The following is a 21,199-nucleotide window of genomic DNA, read 5'->3' as shown; positions in this document are numbered from 1 at the left end:
ATCATCGGGTCGTCGTCGTCGTCGTAGTAATTGTTGCGATTCTGCGTCAATCCATTATGACCACCGCAATGATGATGGTAAAAAAAAAATTCGAATCGGTTAATATGATGATGATGATGATGAGCTTGTTGGTGTATATAAAAAGAAAAAGCATCAAACGGCGCGAATGATTTTTTTTTCTTTTCGATCAAAATTTTCACATTTTCAATTTTTAAATTTGATTTGTACTTCTTTTTTTTTCTTCTTCATCGAAAAAAAGAGAACAAAACAAAATCTCGAATTGTTTATTTATTGAATTGAATATTTTCGAATATAAAACGAATATATAATACGAATATCATCATTATCATAATTGTGTTGTTTTTCTCATCATCATCATTATCATTATCAAATTTTGGACAATTCTCAATTACCGATTATTATTATTATTATGTTGAAAATGTCACCATCGAATAGATTCTCATATTCCATGCCATCATCATCATCAACATCAACAACAACAACATCTAAATGTCAGCCATTTTTATTATGGCCATTCATGACACAGTGTCATTATGATCAACAACAACAACAACAAACAATTTATCATCATCATTATTACAATCAACCAAACAAACGTTGTTTATTGATGGTTGGATGTTTATTATTTTCCATATTACAGGCATTGGATCAATCGCCAATTTTTGTTACTGTTGCGGCATCATCACCGATTGTTGATGATGATACAGCATCAGCAGTAGCAGCAGCGGAAACTGCATTCCCTAGTCAAAAAATTGTAAGTGTTAACATCTCATTTATCAAACAATGGCCATTTGCTTTGGCGGAAAGAAGTTCCATTAATTAAGATTCAAAGTATACCATTTTTTCCTAATAATAAATAATAATAATCATCGATACAAGTCATTAATTTTGGTCCCAAAATTCACTACAATGAAATTTTACTAAACATTCGCTTTTTGCTGCAGCAATAACTCGATTAATTCAAATTGATCGTGTAATATTCTCTCACTATACAACAATTTACGTTTTGGGAATTCCATAGAATTTGCAGACAAATTCATTAAAAACTTTTAGTTTCAAATTTGAACTTTCAACATCACTTTTGGTCATTGAGTTTTTTGTTGTTGTTGTTTTTGATTGAAAAAAAAAACTTTTCTTTTCTTTTCATTTCACCACCTACACCAGTAGCGACAATGTAAACAGCCAAAATAAAAAAAAAACAACAAAACAAGACAAAAAACGGAAATGGATGAAAGTTTTTTTTTTCATCCATTTATTTGCCTTTGGGGTTGATATATTTGCAGTGAAAAGAAAAAACATGTACCAAAAAAATGACCCTTAATGGCTTAATGTCTGAATATTCTTTGGAATTCTGTTTTATTCTGGTTTCTGTCATCAAAGTGTTTATCAACAAAACAAAACAAAAACAAAAAAAAACTAACTGACCAAGATACACAGAACACATTCAAGTCAACCTGAGATTTACCATTCTTTGTTCAAAAAAAAAAAACATTGTTGATTTTGTTGATGTTTACTACACATACACACACACATTACAGCAAATATATTTGGTTTGTTTACTCAGAAAGTTTACTCAAAGTCAAATTTTCAACATAAAGAGAGAGAGAGAGAGAGAGAGAAAAGACATTAGTAACAATTTTTCATTCATGGACAAATTAGAAATGATCCATTTAGCTAATATATCTTGATGATGATGATGATAATGGTTTTGTAATGAGAAAGTTTTGATAAAATTAGGCTATTGATGTGAATTTTTAAAAAAAAAAATTAAATTTTAAAAAATTCAAATTCAAAAATTTTTCTTTTCTTGTTTACACATTCATCATTCAAATGGATTTGGTTATTCATATTTGCATCGGTTTTTTTTCCTGAAATTAAATAATAAATATGTTTTTTTTTCTCTCTTGTCCATTGGGACATACAATAATTATATTTGCCAGACATAAACATTTGATATTTGATCCAAATATGACGAGATACATAAAATGTATAAATGTGTGTGTGTTTGATGAAATTAAATGAATTCATGATCATCATCATCATTTGAAAACAACAACAACAAAATTTGATTCCCGGGATTACCGGAACAGCAGCAACAACAACAACAACAAATTCAAATATAAAGCTTTGCAATGAAACTATGCAATTATCATTGATCCCACTTGAGATTTTTTTTTTTTGAAAAAAGTATAAAATAAAATAAAAAATTGAAAAATATGGAATACCACGATGATGATGATGAATTTGAAAGCGAACAATCCAAATGGAATTTGTATTTGGGGCAAAGAAAAAAAAACAGAAATTCCTGTGCTTACTTTAGTTTATTTGAAAATTGAAATGAATGGATCAAACTCTTTGATATTGATGATTTCTTCATTTTTTTGTTTTTTGTTTTTCTATCCCCTTTTCTGTCTGATAAAAATTGATAAATAGCTTGATTCAACAACAAAAACAACGAATGATGCAGTAGAAAAATCATTATTTGCTATAAACAATCAACCGAAACAACAACAACAACAATCCATATTGCAACGAATGGATGGCCAACAATTTATCAATGTATTTGATCGACTAATGGATGGCGAGCTTACAAGGATTATCGAACAAATCAAAGCCAGTAAGTATACTATAGTGACAGTTTTTCCCAATATTTGTTCAATCAAATATTTATTCTTTGTCCATTCTTCTAATAATAAATAATTTGATTTGATAATAGAAAACAACAAATTCAATTCAATCATACCGAACAAATTAACAGCCAAGCAATACATTAGGTTTGTTTATTTTCCTGGTTTTTTTTTCTTCTTTCGTTTTTCGTTTTTTGTTCATCATCATCATCATTATCACTATATATTCATTGTTTTGTTTTCAGTCTCTTGGATAATTATAGTTCGGGTGAGGTTAGTCGACGTATTGAATCAATTTTTTCGCCTACATCATTATCACCATCGTTGTTGAATGGTGGTAGTAATAAACGTAATCGTCGATCATCATTCGATTCTATGACAGGCCTATCGATCGGTTATCTCAAACGAAGGTTAGTAAATATTTTCATTTCAATTGATTATCATTTGATTGTTATTGATTTTTCGTTGTTTTCATTTTTTTTTTGTTTCATTCATCGACAATCTTCAGATTCGATCCAATGATTGGTTCAGCATTTGGTTCACCTTTGAAACGAGGAATGAATTTCGATGAGATGGATCATTCCGGTTTTGCTGGTTTTGCTAAACGTTCTGCAGTAGATTTCGATGAAATGGATCACACCGGATTTGCTGGTTTCGCTAAACGTCGTTCGGCTGATTTTGATGAAATGGATCATAGCGGATTTGCTGGATTTGCTAAAAGACGTAATTTCGATGAAATTGATCGTTCCGGTTTCACTGGATTCGCTAAACGTTCCGTTGATTTTGATGAAATTGATCATTCAGGTTTCGCAGGTTTTGCTAAACGTAATCATCGTGGTATTGATTTTGATGAAATGGATCGTTCCGGTTTTACTAATTCATTTGCTAAACGTTTAAATTTTGATGAACTTGATCGTAGCGGTTTCAATGGTTTTAAAAGATTTTATTTCGATCCAATAACTGATCATCGATTTTCATTAAGTGAATTAAACAAAGCAATCAGACAAATTCGACCATTATCTATGATGAAAACACAACAACAATTATCCAATGTTAAACAACAACAAGGTAGCTTTAATTAATAAATACAAAATACACACCCACTTTGAATCAATGTGTTTTGGGGTTTGGTGTTTGTCAATCAACAACAACAACACACACACACACTACAAACACCATTTTAATTTACATTTAAAAAATATTTCTTGTTGAACACAGCGAAGCCTAAAACAACAACAAAAACAACAAAATGATGAAACATATTTATTGCAACCAACCAACCAAACAACCAACCACAAAACATCCATCACCCCACCAACTATCCACTTACCGGGCACCAACCACATTAAAAACCATGAATGAATGAAATATTTTGACCTCGAGATTTTTTTTTTTTTTTGAAAAAACGAAAAAAATTCCATTTGTTTCGATTTATAATTCACCGAATTGTTTGTTTGTTCGATTGATTGATTGATTGTTATGCATAAAGGAATTTTAAAGAAAATATTAAGTTATTTGATGTTTTGATGATTTAATTAAATAAATAAATAAAAAAAAAATTTTTTGTCCTACACAAATGACGTGTATACATATGTGAAGAAAATAATTCGCGAATTATTCGATCGAATATGATTTATATATGAATTCGAATTTTGTCATTATATATATTCGGGTAGTGTTTGTCCAGAAAAAAAACCAAAGCTTCCATCATGTATTGTGTTATTATGCCAATAATTTTTCTACAATTTATGGCCATTTTGTGGCTCAATGAAGGATTTCGTTTCGAAGATAAACATCATTATCATCAACCAGCAACAGTAAAAGAACATGAAATGATTACATCCTCCAGTCATGTATCGATGAGTCGGTTACGTAAGTGATGATAAATTGTTGTATGTGGGATTTTCTATTTTTTTATTTTTTTTGTAACACCAAACAACACAGATGGAATATTACCAGTGTTTCTTGCAGCCATCCTATTTGTCGGTTTTTTTGCCACATTGATTATATTCATGTGGGGATGTAATCAACGTAATCCTCATGATCATTTTACTTATGATTCATTAAGAACTTCAACAGGGAGGCCTAGTTCGACATTTACCACAGGTATGAGTGGAACAACAACCAATGCAACAGCAACAACAACAAAAACATCCGATAAAAAAAATCGAACAATGACAACAACCACAACGACGACGACATTGACTACAAGCAATACTGATTCATCAAATACATCGAAAACTATGGCCAAATAAAATAAATTCGATGTTGTTGATTTGGAATAGCAATTCTAATTTTTTCAAAAAAAAAAAAATATATTTTAACGAACATTTAATAAATAATAATGGTCAAATCAATCAATTAATCTGATCTCGGTGCCATCTATTGAATTACTTACGAATTAATTGATTCGTTGAAAGGTAGCGGTTCAGAATCATAAAAAGGATATAATACAGTCATCAGTATAATACATACATATGTACTTGGTTGACATTGAACTTAGCCTAAATTTTTTTTTTTTTTTTTTGGTCCTTCGTCCAGAATAAAATTTTCGCATCAATATCTGTACTGCATATATATATATACACAACCAACCGCTCACTTACTATGACCACCACTTTTGTTTGTTACCTTAATATCACACAAACACAATGTCCATTTGTGAACATATTGCCAAAAAAAAAAACTACAACTATAACCATATAGTGTCTTTCCAGCTATAACGTAAATTCAGAAGAAATGAGAACAAAAAAAAAAAAAATTCCATCCTGTTTACGTGTAAAAAATGGGTAAGTTTTATTTTTGCAGTAGTAGTAGTAGTACTAGTAGTAGTAATAGTAGTATTGGTAGAGGTATAGCCAATGTCCACACACATAATAACAACGAATTATTGTTTAAAACCTATTGCTTGCTTGATGTTGCTCACGTATCTATTTTTACATTTGTCCAATGTATACGTTGCTTTGTGTTTTCATCAATACACATCAGCACATTCTCATTAATGGTTGGTCTAAAGAAAAATGTCTACCCATATTTTTCAAGATTATTTATGATAAATCAATTAACATTAACATTCATCAAAATTAGCACTAATCATCATCATCATCATCATCATTGAATGCAAGATTTGAAATCATATAAAAAAAACAATCTTGCCAACATATTACATTCAGAAACAGCCATTTTAGCTATAAGCATCCGTGTGTAAGAGCAAACACACACACACACATCACAAATCGACGAAAGCGAACCATCAACATATATTAGTGAGAGAAAGTGAGCAAGCATTATTTAATCATCAAACAAAACAATAGCGTCAACAACGAGAGCCACAAAAGCATACACACATATACATTGAAATTGATAGGTCCTTTTATATCAAATGTGGCTTTTTTTTCTATGTGATTAGAGAATTCTCGAAACTTCATCATAAAGAGTTAACAAAAAAATAATTCGATTATCATCTCCATCATCATCATCATCATCATTTATCGTTTTTGGCAAAGAATATTGATATTCGAATTTTTTTTTATGTTCTTTGGTGGATACCTTTTTACGTTTTGGTAAATCATCAACATCATCATCAGCAGCAGCAGCAATCAACAGAATCAAACAACAATGAAAATTATACAATTTATTACAATCATCATCTATTTGGTCCAATAACAATTCCAAACATCATACATATAATACACACATATCAACAATCAAATCAATTGATTTAGCTTTAGACAAATTTTTTTTTTTTGAATACACAGAAGAAACAACAAAGTGTTATAGCTGACATTTTAAACAATATAAATATTCTTGTATCTATATTGTGTGTATGTGTGTGTGTGTAAAGTTTTTGTAAAATTCAATTACACTTTTTTTAATATTCTTTATTATATCCTAAATTCCCTGAACCTTGATTTGATTTTTTTTTTTGATTTTCGTTTCAAAATTGAACATTTTTTTTCCTGTTGTTGTTATTGTTGGCGAGTGACAAGAGAAAAAATTTAAATATCACCAATAGTGTGTATTTGTTTGTTTTTTTTCTGATTGATTGATTGATTGATAATTCGGTAGTCTATATATATAAATATAGACAAAAAAAAAGAACGAACGATCATCATCAATATATTGGCTGTGTGGCTGTACATGATTGATAAGTGCATCACATACATTGATCCCATTGATATCGAAAAAAAAACATCAAGAAACATACATAATAAGTGAGCAGGAAGAAATTTGAGACCCATCAACAAACACTGAAAGGGGCCGATTGAATTTGTAATTTTTTTTTTTGATAAATCGTTTTGAATAAAAGCCGCAACCATAGGTCTATTAATATTTTTAGCTCCGTCCATTCGGAGTTATCATCATCAGCATCAGCAGCAACAACAACAACAACAACAAAGAATCGATCATGATGGCGAACAAGAATCGACTTCATCATCATCATCATCATCATCGACAGTAGCTGATGCAAATAAAAGCCGTCGTCGTAGACGACGACGATATCAGCAGGTCATATTTCGAAATATTCATCAACAAGCAAATAAAAATGGAGAGGCAAATGATAATGTAATAGATGGTGATGATGATTTGATTGAAGATATTGAAGAAGTTGGTGAAGAAGATGAAGCTGATTTAGTTGCATTAGTTCCCGAAGAGGATGATGAAAACGATGTGCAAACAGATGATGAAGAAAATGAGGACGATGATATCGATGCTATCGATGATGGTGAATTATTCATTCCGGATGTTGATGATGATGATGATGAGGAGGAAAAAGTGGGAGAACAACAACGTCAACCACAATCATTGGCTATCGAACGTATAAATCGACGAATTAATGCAGCTGCAGCTGCATCACGATCAAATTCGATTGTCAATCAAAAACATAAACGATTTAATTTCCGATTCCTTCGCAATAGACGCCATCATCATGGTGATGGTCACCATCATAATCATCATGGTGAACAGGATTCAACAGAAAATAACCTTACAGTTTCACAACAGAGAATAGAATCAACATCATCTACATCGACATGTCAAAGTTCATGTTCATCTAGTATGGGTGCCCATTGTAATCATCATAATCATAATCATAATAATGGGAAAAAGAATTCTTCATCTATATTGTTGAAGATACCTAATTTTATTCGAACCAATTTATTCAATTCAATATTTCATTCAAATCATCATTCTCATGATGACGATGATGATGATGAAGATGATCAAAATAATGATGATGAACATCTTATAAACGGTGATGATGATGATGAATATGATGAAAGCGCCATCGGTGGCGAGCAATCGAAACAAGTTAATAATGTTAACATTGAGCATAATGAACTGGCTGTAATGGATGTAGTATGCAGATCAACATCAGCACAACCACAACAACAACAACAACCGCATGATGAATTGATCATGGTGGACAACGGTGATATAGGAATGTTAGATTTGATTGATCACAATAATCCGATCGTTTCGACCGAACATCAACATCATAATAATAATAATAACAATGAACAACGGCAACACATTCTTGATTCAACAATATCGTCGACCGAACAACATGATCATAATTTAATTCAAATGCGAAAAAATTCAATAACGATTGGTGCTGACGTACATGATTCAAAAGAATCAATAATTCCTTCCCAATGGCAATCGAATGTTTACCGTCCAATGAATAAAAAACATAATAAGAATATGGAAGAGATTATTGATCATCATTATTATCATTATCGCCAAGTTGATTATGTTGTACCAAATATGTCCTATACATGGTCATATCATCGTAGTAATCTTCTTGCAGCCACTAATAGTTTGTCTACATATACACATCGAACATTTAAATTCGAATTGTTGAACAAAAATGGTTAGTTGCTTCTTTGATAAGATTTCGTTGTTTTTTATTGAATCTCAATATCATTTTCAAAGGTGTCGTTAAAGGTCTCTGTCCATTGGCACGTTCTGGACATCGAATCGTATCGGATAAACATTATGTTTATCTATTTGGTGGATTTAATCCTGATGTTTTAGCCAGTGCACGAGTACCAGATGATGAACAATGGAAGAAAACAAAACCTCTTTTCAAAGAATTATGGCGATACTCAAAATTGACACAAACATGGCATTATCTTCGATGTAGTGGAACGGCTCCGGTTGAATTGGCCTCACCATGTGCTCTGCTACTTGAACCTAATCGTCTAATGATATATGGTGGCAGCGGAATGCCATTCGGTTCGTCCAGCAGCAATAAAATGTACATTTGTGATCTTGACCGTCTTCATTGGTCACGAGTAATTTATGAAAATGAATCCCACTCCATCGAAGATGGTGTCGATGTTTCTTCCGATGATCAGCCAAATCAGATTGATTCAGAGATCCCAGAACCCGCATATGGTCAAGCCATTTGCTATGATCGAGATAATGACTTAATCTATGTTTGTGGTGGTACGACGGGTTTCGATTATTCCCTTAATCTACATGAATTTAATTTACAAACTCGAAAATGGCGACTATTATCCCGCACACCTGAATCAATTGAACCTCGATATCGTCATGAAATGGCTTTGTATCAAAGAAAATTATTCATAATCGGTGGTGGAACTTCAGGCCAATCATTTTCAATGGATAAAGTAAGTTACTTTTTTCATACCCAAGTTTGAGTCATAGTTGTAATGATCTTTTTTTTTCTAGATACCAGTATTCGATTTAGCTGCCAAACAATGGTCCTTGGCGGAATCCAAACCTTGGCAAAGTGGCCAAGAACAAATGTATCCAGCTGCTCGTTACAGTCATGATTGTGGACAAATTGGTCGATTAATCTATATGGTTGGTGGTGCAGATCAACGACAAGCTTTCGCCGATTGTTGGAGTTTAGATCTTGAAACATTACAATGGACAAAACATGTTGGCTGTTCATTACCACAGCCTTGTTATTTTCATTCAGCTACTATAAGTCCGAATGATGGAGAAATGTTTGTGTTTGGCGGTGTCAATTGTGTTCAACGTAAACGCCGTAGTGATGCAATGTATCGATGCTGGTTATCAGTACCATCGTTACAACGGATGGCCCAAGAAGCTATCATTAAATTTCTTCATAATAATAAACAAAATAATGTCTCCGAAAATAATAATATTTCTGGTGGTTGTACCGAAAGCAAACGAAAAAAGAATGATCCATACCGACATCATACGAAACCACGATTATCCATCAAATATCTGCACGAGTATTTTCAATGTATGCAAATCAGCTACAATCTATTGAATCTTCCGAAATTCTAAAAAAAATGTGATGCCTGCTTCAAGGTTTGCGTCTTTCCGTTTCAGCTCGATTCGTTTATTTTTTTCAGAATCAAAAAAAAAAAAAAAAAAAAAAAACGAGCTAACGACATCATCTGTTTACACGCGTGATTCAACAAAAAAAAAAATGTACAAGTGTCTATTTTGTCTTCTCTTTATTTCTTCAATGATTATTATTTTCATTTATATTTTGTTAAAGAATCTGCTAAAAAGTAAGAAAAGTCAAATATCCATATTTTGTTTTTGTTTGTCTTATATTTATTATTATCCATTAATTGTGTCAACTATAACTATAACTGTTTAAAAAAAACACAAACAAATCATTTGATGTTTATCATTTCATTTTGTCATCCATTTTTGATGGCACTACTTAATTACTTTATTTTCATTATTCTTTCGAGAGAATTTCAATTTCGATTTTTTTTCAGATATTGAATAAAGCAAATTCCTTTAATAACGTATTTTATGAATGGATTTGATGCTTGAATTTTTTTAAAATAATTTTTCACATGTTTTTTTTACTGGTTGATTTTTTTGAATGAATCCTAACGAAATGTTCAACATAGTTGTTGGTCGTCGATTAATCCAAAAATGGCAATCATTATCAATATTTTGGCCAAACCATACGACAACAATATATTCATCAATTATACGGACATTTGCGGCTTCAGTTTCAAAACGAATCGAAGAACGTAAACTTGGACGTTTAGCAGTGTTACGTAATGCAATTAATGAAATCTATGTATCATCAGTTTCTGATAGCAAACCATTCGATTGGCATGATGTATGCAAACAACTGTATGAACGTCAGATACATTTTCCTACAAATTTTGAATTTGCATTGCTTTCTGCTTTCGATGTAAACAAAGTCCAAATGTATGATGAACAATATCAACTAGATGCCGATCTATTCCAGAAGATAGCTAATTTTGTTGCCGAATCAGAAACATTACGATCTAACAAAATTGCATCGGTTCGATTCTGTGTATTTTTAAGTCAATATCCCCAATATTTATCCGATCAACAATTGGAATTCATCCGACAAATTGCCTTATCAGTTGCTGAAGATTCGGTTCAAATCAAACCAGTCGTAATCGATATAGTCAAAGCACTTGCACAATCATCAGCTGAAAACTGTCGATTAGCATGTCAACTATTGCCTCTATTCTTAGCATCTCGAAAACATGCATTTAGTTTACGTTTAGAACTTATACAAATTTTATTCCAATCTCTGATTAATCATCAATTATCGGAAGAATTGCTATTATTTTTACGGAAAAATTCTCATTTCATTAATGACATTGATCTTACTACTGTTGGAAAATTAATTTCATTGATTGCCAAAACTCGTTTAAGTCGAAAATTTTCGAGACAGAATCTTATCGAAATGATAAAATGTTTAAGTGATCTTCATACACCTTTACTAGCCGATGACATGGTGATATTAGTGGATAAATTACTCAAACAAAAACTGGGATATCAAAACATTCAAGATGTTCAAATCGATCCAAAGAAGGGTATTTGTCCATGCTGTGGTAACCAGCTAACTGGATTAAATAACGAAGAATTCTACCAATTAAAACATCATTTTAAATCTATAATTTTCGATTCAAATGATAAATACATGATGGATAATCTTACAGAATATCATTTACAGTTGATGGATTTTGAGACAAAAACTCTGATAGACAATGATGACAATGATGAAGTTAATAATTCAAAACCACGATATGATTTAATTGTCGATGGACTTAATGTCAGTTATCGACGTTCTAAATCCATTGTTAATGATAAAACTGGTTTACGAACATTTGCTAAAGTGTATAAAGTGAAAGATATCGATAACCAGATTGTTACATTGATGGAACAGAATCGTCTAACGTATCGATATGAACGAATATTGTTGATTGGTCGACAGCATATGAAATCATGGTTTCAACTTAGACGTATGTGTCAACGACATCCAGATCGCATTGATTTAAGTCTTTTACTCGATCGTACACGTGATGATAATTACATACTATATGCTGCCATTCAACATCCTCATACAATGATTCTATCATCCGATCATTTTAAGGATCATCTTAATAAATTCACTGATTGGTATCGAAATGGTTCATTCGATTCACAGAATAATAATGAAAATGAATCACGACCAAATCTAGGACTATTGTTCAAAAGATGGCTCAAATCACGTCAGATTCGGATCGAACAAAGTATGATGTTACGATATCCAAATCAATTTGATACGAAAATTCATGTCCATCATAATGATGAATCAAAATTGCCCATTTTACATATACCAGTTGTATTAGTTCCTGATCCCTATGATAATGATGATCATAAGATTGGTTGGATTTGTGCCAATCAAAGTTAAATAATTTTTTTTTGTTTGTTTGTCAATTCGTTGAGTGATAAATCATCATTGAAATTTATTCATGTTTTTTAAAGTAAATTTAAAAAAAATGTATAGAATACAATCAATTTCTCAGAAATTTATTTGGATCCCGTAGACAATAATGCGACCACAGCACCAGAACCAACAACAGAAAGCAAATAATTCAATGTCGGACTAAACGAACGGAAAACATAAAATGAACCAAGAATGACCATTGTATAGAAGATGGCATTGTTGTAGAAAATTGAATAAGTTGTTGCCTCAAAATCGGCTACCACATTTTTCTTCCATAATATTCGTTCATCTTTTTCCTTTTTGTTCATGATTTGTTGTTGGCCAGAAAGTGATTGTAGCACTTCTTTAGCGACAGCATCTTCACGTTTCTGAGCAATTTTATGTTTCAGTACAAATTTTACATTATTATAGCCAAATGCTACAAGCCATGTATTGACTAATGATCCAATGATAAACAAAATCCAATAGGATTCCAATTCCAATTGATAGATTCGAAGATATAACCCTATGAGATAATAAATTATTAAGCATTGATATTAAATTCACAACAAATAATACTTACAAAGTGGCACAATTGATACAACCAATGCAATGCCATAAAACATTATCATTGCTTTTCGGCTGATTTTACGGGAAAAATCCTGGAGCAAAAGCTCCTCTTCACGTGTCAACATTTTCTTTGAAGTGGTCATTGTCTATTGATTCTTTTGACCGGTTTTATTAAATGTGGAATATGGATGAACAATTGTATACAATTGTATGAAGGAAATGCTTCAAATCACGCACAGACAGATTCAGATGCACAAAGTGTACACGTCTGCATGCAATCTCAATTTCGACTCTATTTACACAAAAGCGGCTATAATGACTAAAATGTTTTTCTTTTCATATAAATTCTGTTTTCTATTGACAACGTTGATTTGCTATCGTCTCGAAGGTTATAGCTTACAGCTGCAAGAGACCTTTTGATTTAAAAATTTGATATTTATTGTTCCATTAAATTATAAATTATAATTTTATTTATTATTTAATAATAATAGTCACAATTTAGATTTGTTATAAAATGTCTTCAATTATGATGAATAATCTTCGTAATAGTAATGGTCTTTGTCGACTTTTTCTGCCCTTGTACAATATCAATGCGGTTAGTATTATATATTTAAATTATATTCGAATAATTTCATTAGTTTTACCCCATTTATGATGTCCGTAGGTCCGTATACAACAAACACAAACATCTTCAGCTACATTATCATCACCATCACCGTCGGTTAATAATGAAAAACCAAAACGAATGAAAACGTTCGAAATATATCGTTGGGTAAGTATTGATTTTTCATTTATCAAAATAAATTATTATCATTTTTCTCGAATTCTAAAGGATCCAGAAAAACCTGGAATGAAGCCTTATTTACATAATTATAAAATTGACCTCAACGAGTAAGTTTAATATTACATGTTAATACTGATGTTTCATCTATCAAATTGGCTAAAAATTCAGATGCGGCCCAATGGTATTAGATGCATTGATCAAGATTAAAAATGAAGATGATCCTACGCTCACATTTCGACGATCATGTCGTGAAGGAATATGCGGTTCTTGTGCTATGAACATTGATGGTACAAATACTTTGGCTTGTATAGCCAAGATTAGTGATGTGGATAAAGTAACCAAAGTACTACCATTGCCGCATATGTTTGTCGTCAAAGATCTGGTACCGGTATGTATGTTTGTAATAATTTTATGGCATCTGTTTTCTAAATAGAATCGTTGACATTTTCTAGGATTTAACCCTATTCTATGAGCAATATCGTTCAATACAACCATATTTGCAACGTAAAGATAATGTCCCAGTTGGCGATCGACAGAATCTGCAATCGATTAAAGATCGTGAAAAATTGGACGGCCTTTATGAATGTATTCTATGTGCTTGTTGTTCGACTTCTTGTCCAAGTTATTGGTGGAATCCCGACCGATATCTTGGTCCGGCAGCTTTGATGCAAGCCTATCGATGGGTGATCGATTCTCGTGATCAGGCTACCGAAGAACGCCTTGAACGTCTAAAGGATCCATTTTCTTTGTTCCGATGTCATACAATCATGAATTGTACACGAACCTGTCCGAAACATTTGAATCCAGGTCGAGCTATAGGTGAATTGAAGAAACTGACTTCAGGAATGGCTCAGAAACCTGCACCAGATATGCAAACACAGTGATTTGTTATAGATTTTTTTTTAGAAAACAATAACAAATATATGAAAATGAAAGCAATATCTATCAGATACTTAATTTTTTTGTTCTTGCTCTAGCCTATTGTTTAGACCGAAATTCTTTGTGTTGTAAGGTCATGAAATAAATTCGACATCCACCAATGATGATCGCGGTCTTTGGTGGGTTAGCAATAATAAAAAAAAAAATTTTGATTCAAAGTTTGTTTCGTTTCATTTTATTTAAAAAAAATCAATCATTTCTTATGTCAAATTACATAATTATTTTTTAGCCGAAGTAGCCGCTGCTGGTTTTGTAGATTTTTGTTGTGCACGCAATACTTTGGCTACAATCTTTTCCTCTTCAATCAGGAATGCACGTACAATACGTGATCGAACGCATTGTGCACATTTGGTTCCACCATAAACACGTGTAACTGTTTTTCGTCGTCGTGATAATCTTGTCAATTCTCTGGGACGAGCATATGCTAGACCACGTAATTTACATTTACAATCACCACATTTTGCTACGGATCCGGCTTTCTTCGTATATAAATATACCAATTTACCACCCGGAGTCTTCGAACTATATATATCAAACGAGTAAAGATGTTAATTTCTGTATTTATTAGGTTTTAAAATCTACTTACATTTTTCTACGATTAGATTGTGTATTGTACGACAATCGTCGTCGATAGGTCAATCTTTGGACCATGATTATCAGATGAGATGGCTAAGAAATGGATTAAATTCGTGAAATAAAAAATGAAAAACACACAAAAACAGACACACGCACACACACACACAACAAAAACAAAAAGGAAATGATCACGGCTCGCTTGGGCAAAACGCGTGCATTCTCTTGTCCTGTTCATAAACACTAGTCCGTACCACATTCTGCTCATTGTTCTTTTAGTTGTGTGGTTGTTGGAATTATTTTTGGTTTATTGATTCTTTTCTTTTGTCAATCATGTCATCTGGAAATTCTCAAACGAAAAACTTTTATCTTCGATATTACGTTGGCCACAAAGGTAAATTCGGTCATGAATTTTTAGAATTTGAATTTCGTCCCGATGGTAAACTTCGTTATGCAAACAATTCTAATTACAAAAATGATACGATGATTCGTAAAGAAGCTTATGTTTCTCGTGCCGTTATGGAAGAACTTCGCCGTATAATCGAAGATTCCGAAATAATGAGTGAAGATGATGCTGTTTGGCCAATGCCAGATCGTGTTGGACGACAAGAATTGGAAATTGTCAACGGTGATGAACATATTAGTTTCACCACCAGCAAGATTGGTTCATTAGCTGACGTACAAGAGAGTCGTGATCCTGAAGGTCTCCGTTGTTTTTACTATCTGGTCCAGGATCTTAAATGTTTGGTTTTTTCACTCATTGGTCTACATTTCAAAATCAAACCTATCTAAACAAATGACATTTGTTGATAATATAATAATTTGTCTATTTTAGACCTCATAACCAATCAATTCATTCTTTTCCATTTTTTTCAATCCAATTGTAATTGTTTCTTCATTCATCAATCATATTCATTTTCATCTTTTTTTTTCATTGATTCCATTTATATTTTACTGATGTCATCTATGCAATTTCAAAAATAAATTTTTTTCTGTTTATTTTGAATTCAGATAAAACTCAGAAATATCATTTATTCATATTTGATTATCATTGGAATAAGAAAAAAAATAGGTTAAATTAATGGAACAACATAATTCTGTGATTGATGATTGATTGAATCAATAAGAATAGTTGTATTATTTAAATAAAAAAATAATGAATAATCATCATGTTTCCCAACGAAAAATGAATATTTCTCTATTGGTCATGTATTTGTATATAATAAATGGATATAGAAACCATAAGGTTACAATTGAACCGGCAACCCAATCAAACATAGCATTAACTATTCGAAATGTTAATGATCGTGGATGATCAAAATGTGCTGGAATTCCTTTACGACGTACAATACCCATTACTACACGTGGTGATGCTTTTTTACAATCATATGTTAAACCAAGCATCTGTGTAATATGTATAAAATGACTGATTGGATCAAAATATTCCCAATATTCTTTTTCATTTGAACGATAATCATAAGGAAAAACATGATGATAATTATGATTTCCTTCACCCATCGATAAATAATTAATAATACGATTATCTGCTGGACGAATACGAAAATCGTATGGACGATAACCATAATGATGAGCCACTGAATTAACGCAAAACAATAAATGTAAAACGACTGTTGTACGAATTATTACAATCACATAGAATGCAGTCAAAGGATTTTCGTTCCACAATAGCCATGGCACAATGGTCGGTAATATGATGTTGAGCACAGTAAACAATGGTACATAATATTTATGTTGAAAACGGATAAGTGGATCATTCCAAAGGTCAGAAACATCGAATTTTTTGCCCATCGCTATTACTACGGGTGATTTTTTCCATAACCACCAGCCAACATGAGCATGAAATAATCCACGAGCTGGATTTTTTGGATCTGCTTCAGTGTCAGAATATTTATGATGATTACGATGGTCACGAGCATACGAGAATATTGTACCGTTCATCGTCATAGTTTGTAATAACATTAATCCTAACCGTAATATTGGTTTGGCTTTGAATGAACGATGAGCCCAATATCTATGTGCACCGACCGACATACCCATACCGGAAAAATATCCAAGTGTGATAGCTGAAGCTACTGTCAAAACTTTGACCGGATATATGGCTGCATGATAACATGCAAACACACATGTCACATGCAATGTGGTTAAATAGAATATGTTGTTCCATTTTAAACGGCAAGCAAGATGCCAAATTTTTTGCCACCGATTTTTAGCAATAATTTTCGGGCCAGGTACATAATCAAGTTTGCCCGGACAAGAAGGTTGTTCTTTCATTAATTTATCCATATTATCATTCTTGTCATGCTGTTGGCTATTGACAATATTAGCGATCGAATAATCCAATTCGGCTTGTGAATCTTTTGGTTCACCGGGAATCGAACAAAATTGTTCAATATTTTTATCAATCTGTTCCTGATCTTCACCATCATCACCACGATCACCATTCATGATAATTGGATCGATAGAAATTTGTACATTTTTAATGATAAAATTCGAATCATCATTTATATGATTATTATTTAAATCATTTTTTGGTGGTTGTTCAATGTAATCACCATTTGGTATGATGATTGTCGATGTAGTTGATGACGACTGCATCGTGGTCTGTTTGAAAATGAATCAAATTCTTAATTATACAATCGATAAATCATTGATGATGATGATGGTTGTAATTGTGACCATTCAATTAAGTCGTATGTTACGATGATTTTTTTTTTTGATGTAATCTGATTGCCTTTTTAGTTTGTGATATTGTTTTTGTTAATTTTTTTTTTTGATGATTCTCTTAACTGATTGATGGTTGAAATGGATGAACAAGAAGAAAACTGGTTAGATGGTCACTATTTTCGTTATGACAATTCAACCAAAGTTGTCTAGTTAGTTACATTGATTTAACACTGGTTTTTACCATTCAAAATGGCAACAAATGATGAATCGATTCAAACAAGATTACAAATGACGAGATGTATGATGAATGAATGAATGAACGAATGAATGATTGAATCGATCAAATGAATGTAAATGGATCAGGATGTGTTTTTTGTTGTTGTTGTTGTTGTTGTTGTTGTTACTGAACATTGAAACAATGTGAACGCTTTTTATTTCTCTTTACAAAATGTTCTTGTAATTGAAATGTATGCGTTCATTATTGATGCATTAAATCGATCAATGATTCGTTCAACAACAACAACAACAACAACAACAAAAAATAAATAATTACATCATTGATACTATCTATAACCATCTTATTATTAGAGAAAGTTAGATTGCCAGGATTCAATCAAAAAAAAAAGAAAAAAAATCGTCATTGGCACGTTCGTTCGTCACATAGAACAAATCGATCAATGTTCAAAGAGAAAAAAAAAATAAAAGATGAATGGCCATTTTCCAATCATGGTGATCCAGTATATAGACATCATCATCGTCCACCATCTACATTTTTTTTGTTTTGTTTGAATATATTCCACAGATGGTAATGTAGTTGTAGCTGAAAAATTTTTCATCTTATTCACGCCATGAAATTAGTGTAACGGCGGAACTATGTCAATGATGATATTGGAATCGAGAAAAATCAAATCAATTGAATATATAACTTCAGGCTAAATGGTTAGCCTTGAATATTTTTATATTTATCTGTGGCCATTGTTTATGAATCCAAATCGAAAAAAAATCATTATTATCGATTCATCGTATAGATAATGTGTGTTAAAATAAATTCAATCAATTGTTACGAATATAAATGTCCACACATAAATAATGGAAATAGAGCATCAGGCAATCATCGATCGATCAATCGACGATTTTTTTTTTATATTCAATGTTATCAATCAACAATCATCAAACATTATTATATATACCACATTCATAGAATTGTTTACCTTCAAATTTGAATCAACAACAATATGATCAAGATATCTAAATGGAAAACAACAACAACAACAACAACAACAAGAAGAAGAAGAAGAAAAAGACGAAGATGCCTAAAGGCAATAACAACAACAGTTTGTTTATTATTAGTTTGTTAATTGATTTTCACCTTCATTTTGAGGCACGTTTTTTTTCGGCCCTATACGTAACAATAATGACAGATGATATTGAATGAACACAACAACAACAACAACAACGAAAAAAAAAATCCATTACATCCTTATCCAGTGATAGATAAATAAAATGGAACATGGAACATTTAATAATAATCCCGATTATATAATGGACTGATTGATATTATTTTGAGAGCTTATGAGACAGAAAGAGAGAGAGAGAGGAAGAGAGAGAAAGTTGGGATATAAGGAAATGGATAAATCGTTATTTTAATAGTAGTGATGATCATGATGGTCAATCTTTAAGAATCATTGAAGGAGATTTTTTCTGTGTGTATATGGTGGAAGAAACACGCACATAAAACGCCCTTGTGTTTACATTGTCGTTATTAATCCTTCGTTTTATCGTTTTATATATAATCTGTGATGACATTGAACGGTAGCTGATGCTGCTGTTGTGTATTTGATGATGATGCACAGTTATTCAGTTTATCATCATCATCATTATTACTGAATGATGATCATTGCAGTTGTAAAAAAAAACAGGACATTCCAGTAATAAAAAAAAATTATCATTAAAAATCATGCAATTTATTTATTTTTTTTTTTTTTTGCAAAAAAAATACTATCCAGTAATCAGAGAATATGGCGCCCAAACGACATAATCATAAATTGCAGGTATTTAAAAAAAACTAAATTTTAATTACATTTGTTAACGATAGATGGTTGCACTTGAGTCAACTGGTTTTCTATTGTAAATGGTTTTCTGTTATTCTGTTATTGGCCGGGCTATTGTCCGAAAGTATTGGATCGAATAACCGGACGAAGCTATTATATACATGGTAGAATTGTAATAGATTTGTAACAAAAAAAAACTAAAATAAATATGAGAATTGAAAAAATCGATCAATCATCATATTGAAAGAATCATTCAAATACTTGTTGATGATGATGATGATGATGATGATGAAGATCAATGTCGACAAGATAATTAAAAAAGGAAATGACCAATGTCAATCGATCACCGGGCTTGTACACTTAATCAATCTTTTTTTTTGTTTGATCGATTCAAAAGAATTAGATTTTTAGAAAGCATTCGATTCAAGAGGCGAAAGAAAGGAAATTGAATGTGGATATGACGTATCTGAGACGGGCTATAGATAGATTCGGGTCAATTAATCTTGTCATTCATGTTCAATTGTGCAATGGATTTCATCTTCCGATCATATGATCATATAATGTTATCACGTCAACTACAGATTTATCATTTGGAAATTTTTTTTTTCTAGTAAATAGTTGTAGCTATCTATTTTCTAGTGAGATCAATTTGATTTGTCAAAAAAAAAAAAAAAAAATGTTGTTTATCGAGAAAACGGAACATGAGATTTCAATTTAGGTAACAACAACCACCACAACAATCAATTCAACAGTTCCATCCTTTCCTAATAATAATAATGATGATGATGATGTTATTGATTTGACAAAATAAATTTGTTTTGTTTATTCTGGCTGAAAGCCTGAGGGGGTTACTCGCGACCAAACGCCACAACAACCATTCATCAACGATTATTGTCTCAATGATGATCAAACGTTTCCAAGTAACAACAACATTGAAACGAAGAAAGTATCAAATTTCGATTTTTTTTTTTTGACAAATCAAATTCATTTCATTCTTCTTTATTGGAATGTGAAATTTAAACAATTGTTCACACACACATTCACACAACAACAACAATTGATCTATTAATGGATACGTGGATCGATGTTGTTTGTTTTATTCTTTGTATACAAAATACAAAAGTTAATTTTCATTGTTGTTGATGAAATACAAAATAATTTATTTTTTTATTTTGTTTTCTTTTATGAATTCATTCAACACACACCACCACCATCATACACAATACAATGTGTTTATGTGTTGACATCTCAAGAG

The 21,199-nt window shown here is 31.6% G+C and overlaps 8 protein-coding genes across 9 annotated transcripts; 5 read left to right on the top strand and 3 right to left on the bottom strand.

Annotated features, from left to right (window-relative positions):
* The first annotated feature begins 97 nt into the window (after positions 1-97).
* slim (scruin like at the midline) lies at positions 98-10,409 on the top strand. Its single transcript, XM_075733491.1, has 8 exons — positions 98-775; positions 2,455-2,638; positions 2,738-2,795; positions 2,894-3,058; positions 3,157-3,700; positions 7,026-8,520; positions 8,583-9,283; positions 9,345-10,409. The coding sequence occupies exons 1-8, from the start codon at positions 431-433 to the stop codon at positions 9,930-9,932; spliced, it is 4,080 nt and encodes a 1,359-aa protein (XP_075589606.1). The 5' UTR covers positions 98-430; the 3' UTR covers positions 9,933-10,409.
* LOC124495787 (uncharacterized) lies at positions 3,741-5,009 on the top strand. The gene is made up of 2 exons (XM_047059218.2): positions 3,741-4,520; positions 4,593-5,009. Exons 1-2 carry the CDS (start codon positions 4,358-4,360, stop codon positions 4,901-4,903), a joined length of 474 nt encoding a protein of 157 aa, XP_046915174.2. The 5' UTR covers positions 3,741-4,357; the 3' UTR covers positions 4,904-5,009.
* Positions 10,410-10,452: 43 nt separating the features above from the next.
* LOC124495786 (translocon-associated protein subunit gamma) lies at positions 10,453-13,195 on the bottom strand. Its single transcript, XM_047059217.2, has 2 exons — positions 12,926-13,195; positions 10,453-12,868 (listed from the first exon to the last, which is right to left on the bottom strand). Exons 1-2 carry the CDS (start codon positions 13,053-13,055, stop codon positions 12,447-12,449), a joined length of 552 nt encoding a protein of 183 aa, XP_046915173.2. The 5' UTR covers positions 13,056-13,195; the 3' UTR covers positions 10,453-12,446.
* mldr (mitochondrial ribonuclease P catalytic subunit) lies at positions 10,489-12,895 on the top strand. The gene has a single exon (XM_047059213.2). It carries the CDS (start codon positions 10,489-10,491, stop codon positions 12,325-12,327), a length of 1,839 nt encoding a protein of 612 aa, XP_046915169.2. The 3' UTR covers positions 12,328-12,895.
* A 55-nt stretch (positions 13,196-13,250) lies between the features above and the next one.
* SdhB (Succinate dehydrogenase, subunit B (iron-sulfur)) lies at positions 13,251-14,793 on the top strand. 2 transcript variants are annotated; one of them, XM_047059216.2, is made up of 5 exons: positions 13,251-13,507; positions 13,577-13,684; positions 13,745-13,803; positions 13,865-14,084; positions 14,149-14,793. In XM_047059216.2, the coding sequence occupies exons 1-5, from the start codon at positions 13,427-13,429 to the stop codon at positions 14,578-14,580; spliced, it is 900 nt and encodes a 299-aa protein (XP_046915172.2). In that variant the 5' UTR covers positions 13,251-13,426; the 3' UTR covers positions 14,581-14,793. The 2 variants fall into 2 exon arrangements, with proteins under 2 accessions (XP_046915172.2, XP_075589609.1); XM_075733494.1 differs by having other exon boundaries at positions 13,577-13,688; positions 13,752-13,803.
* LOC124495789 (large ribosomal subunit protein eL34) lies at positions 14,782-15,393 on the bottom strand. The gene is made up of 2 exons (XM_047059221.2): positions 15,222-15,393; positions 14,782-15,157 (listed from the first exon to the last, which is right to left on the bottom strand). Exons 1-2 carry the CDS (start codon positions 15,284-15,286, stop codon positions 14,854-14,856), a joined length of 369 nt encoding a protein of 122 aa, XP_046915177.1. The 5' UTR covers positions 15,287-15,393; the 3' UTR covers positions 14,782-14,853.
* An 84-nt stretch (positions 15,394-15,477) lies between these two features.
* On the bottom strand, positions 15,478-18,650 carry LOC124495782 (acyl-CoA desaturase 1). The gene has a single exon (XM_047059214.2). The coding sequence runs from the start codon at positions 17,822-17,824 to the stop codon at positions 16,376-16,378; it is 1,449 nt and encodes a 482-aa protein (XP_046915170.2). The 5' UTR covers positions 17,825-18,650; the 3' UTR covers positions 15,478-16,375.
* mago (mago, exon junction complex subunit) lies at positions 15,542-16,225 on the top strand. Its single transcript, XM_047059220.2, has one exon. It carries the CDS (start codon positions 15,542-15,544, stop codon positions 15,998-16,000), a length of 459 nt encoding a protein of 152 aa, XP_046915176.1. The 3' UTR covers positions 16,001-16,225.
* Positions 18,651-21,199: the final 2,549 nt, after the last annotated feature.

This window comes from Dermatophagoides farinae, chromosome 8 (genome assembly GCF_024713945.1).
Source record: "Dermatophagoides farinae isolate YC_2012a chromosome 8, ASM2471394v1, whole genome shotgun sequence".
In the NCBI taxonomy this organism is placed as follows: Eukaryota; Metazoa; Arthropoda; class Arachnida; order Sarcoptiformes; family Pyroglyphidae; genus Dermatophagoides; species Dermatophagoides farinae.
Note: the sequence above shows the minus strand (reverse complement) of the source record. Positions and strands in the feature narration are given on the sequence as shown.

Coding starts and splice junctions, on each gene's coding strand:
- slim (XM_075733491.1), top strand. CDS start 431: ATGTTGAAAATGTCACCATCGAATAGATTCTCATATTCCATGCCATCA. Junction 2,796..2,893: donor ACAGCCAAGCAATACATTAG/GTTTGTTTATTT, acceptor TTTTGTTTTCAG/TCTCTTGGATAATTATAGTT. Junction 8,521..8,582: donor CGAATTGTTGAACAAAAATG/GTTAGTTGCTTC, acceptor TCATTTTCAAAG/GTGTCGTTAAAGGTCTCTGT.
- LOC124495787 (XM_047059218.2), top strand. CDS start 4,358: ATGTATTGTGTTATTATGCCAATAATTTTTCTACAATTTATGGCCATT. Junction 4,521..4,592: donor TGTATCGATGAGTCGGTTAC/GTAAGTGATGAT, acceptor CAAACAACACAG/ATGGAATATTACCAGTGTTT.
- mldr (XM_047059213.2), top strand. CDS start 10,489: ATGAATCCTAACGAAATGTTCAACATAGTTGTTGGTCGTCGATTAATC.
- LOC124495786 (XM_047059217.2), bottom strand. CDS start 13,055: ATGACCACTTCAAAGAAAATGTTGACACGTGAAGAGGAGCTTTTGCTC. Junction 12,869..12,925: donor TGTATCAATTGTGCCACTTT/GTAAGTATTATT, acceptor ATTATCTCATAG/GGTTATATCTTCGAATCTAT.
- SdhB (XM_047059216.2), top strand. CDS start 13,427: ATGTCTTCAATTATGATGAATAATCTTCGTAATAGTAATGGTCTTTGT. Junction 13,685..13,744: donor CGTTCGAAATATATCGTTGG/GTAAGTATTGAT, acceptor CGAATTCTAAAG/GATCCAGAAAAACCTGGAAT. Junction 14,085..14,148: donor TCGTCAAAGATCTGGTACCG/GTATGTATGTTT, acceptor GACATTTTCTAG/GATTTAACCCTATTCTATGA.
- LOC124495789 (XM_047059221.2), bottom strand. CDS start 15,286: ATGGTCCAAAGATTGACCTATCGACGACGATTGTCGTACAATACACAA. Junction 15,158..15,221: donor CAATCTAATCGTAGAAAAAT/GTAAGTAGATTT, acceptor TGATATATATAG/TTCGAAGACTCCGGGTGGTA.
- mago (XM_047059220.2), top strand. CDS start 15,542: ATGTCATCTGGAAATTCTCAAACGAAAAACTTTTATCTTCGATATTAC.
- LOC124495782 (XM_047059214.2), bottom strand. CDS start 17,824: ATGCAGTCGTCATCAACTACATCGACAATCATCATACCAAATGGTGAT.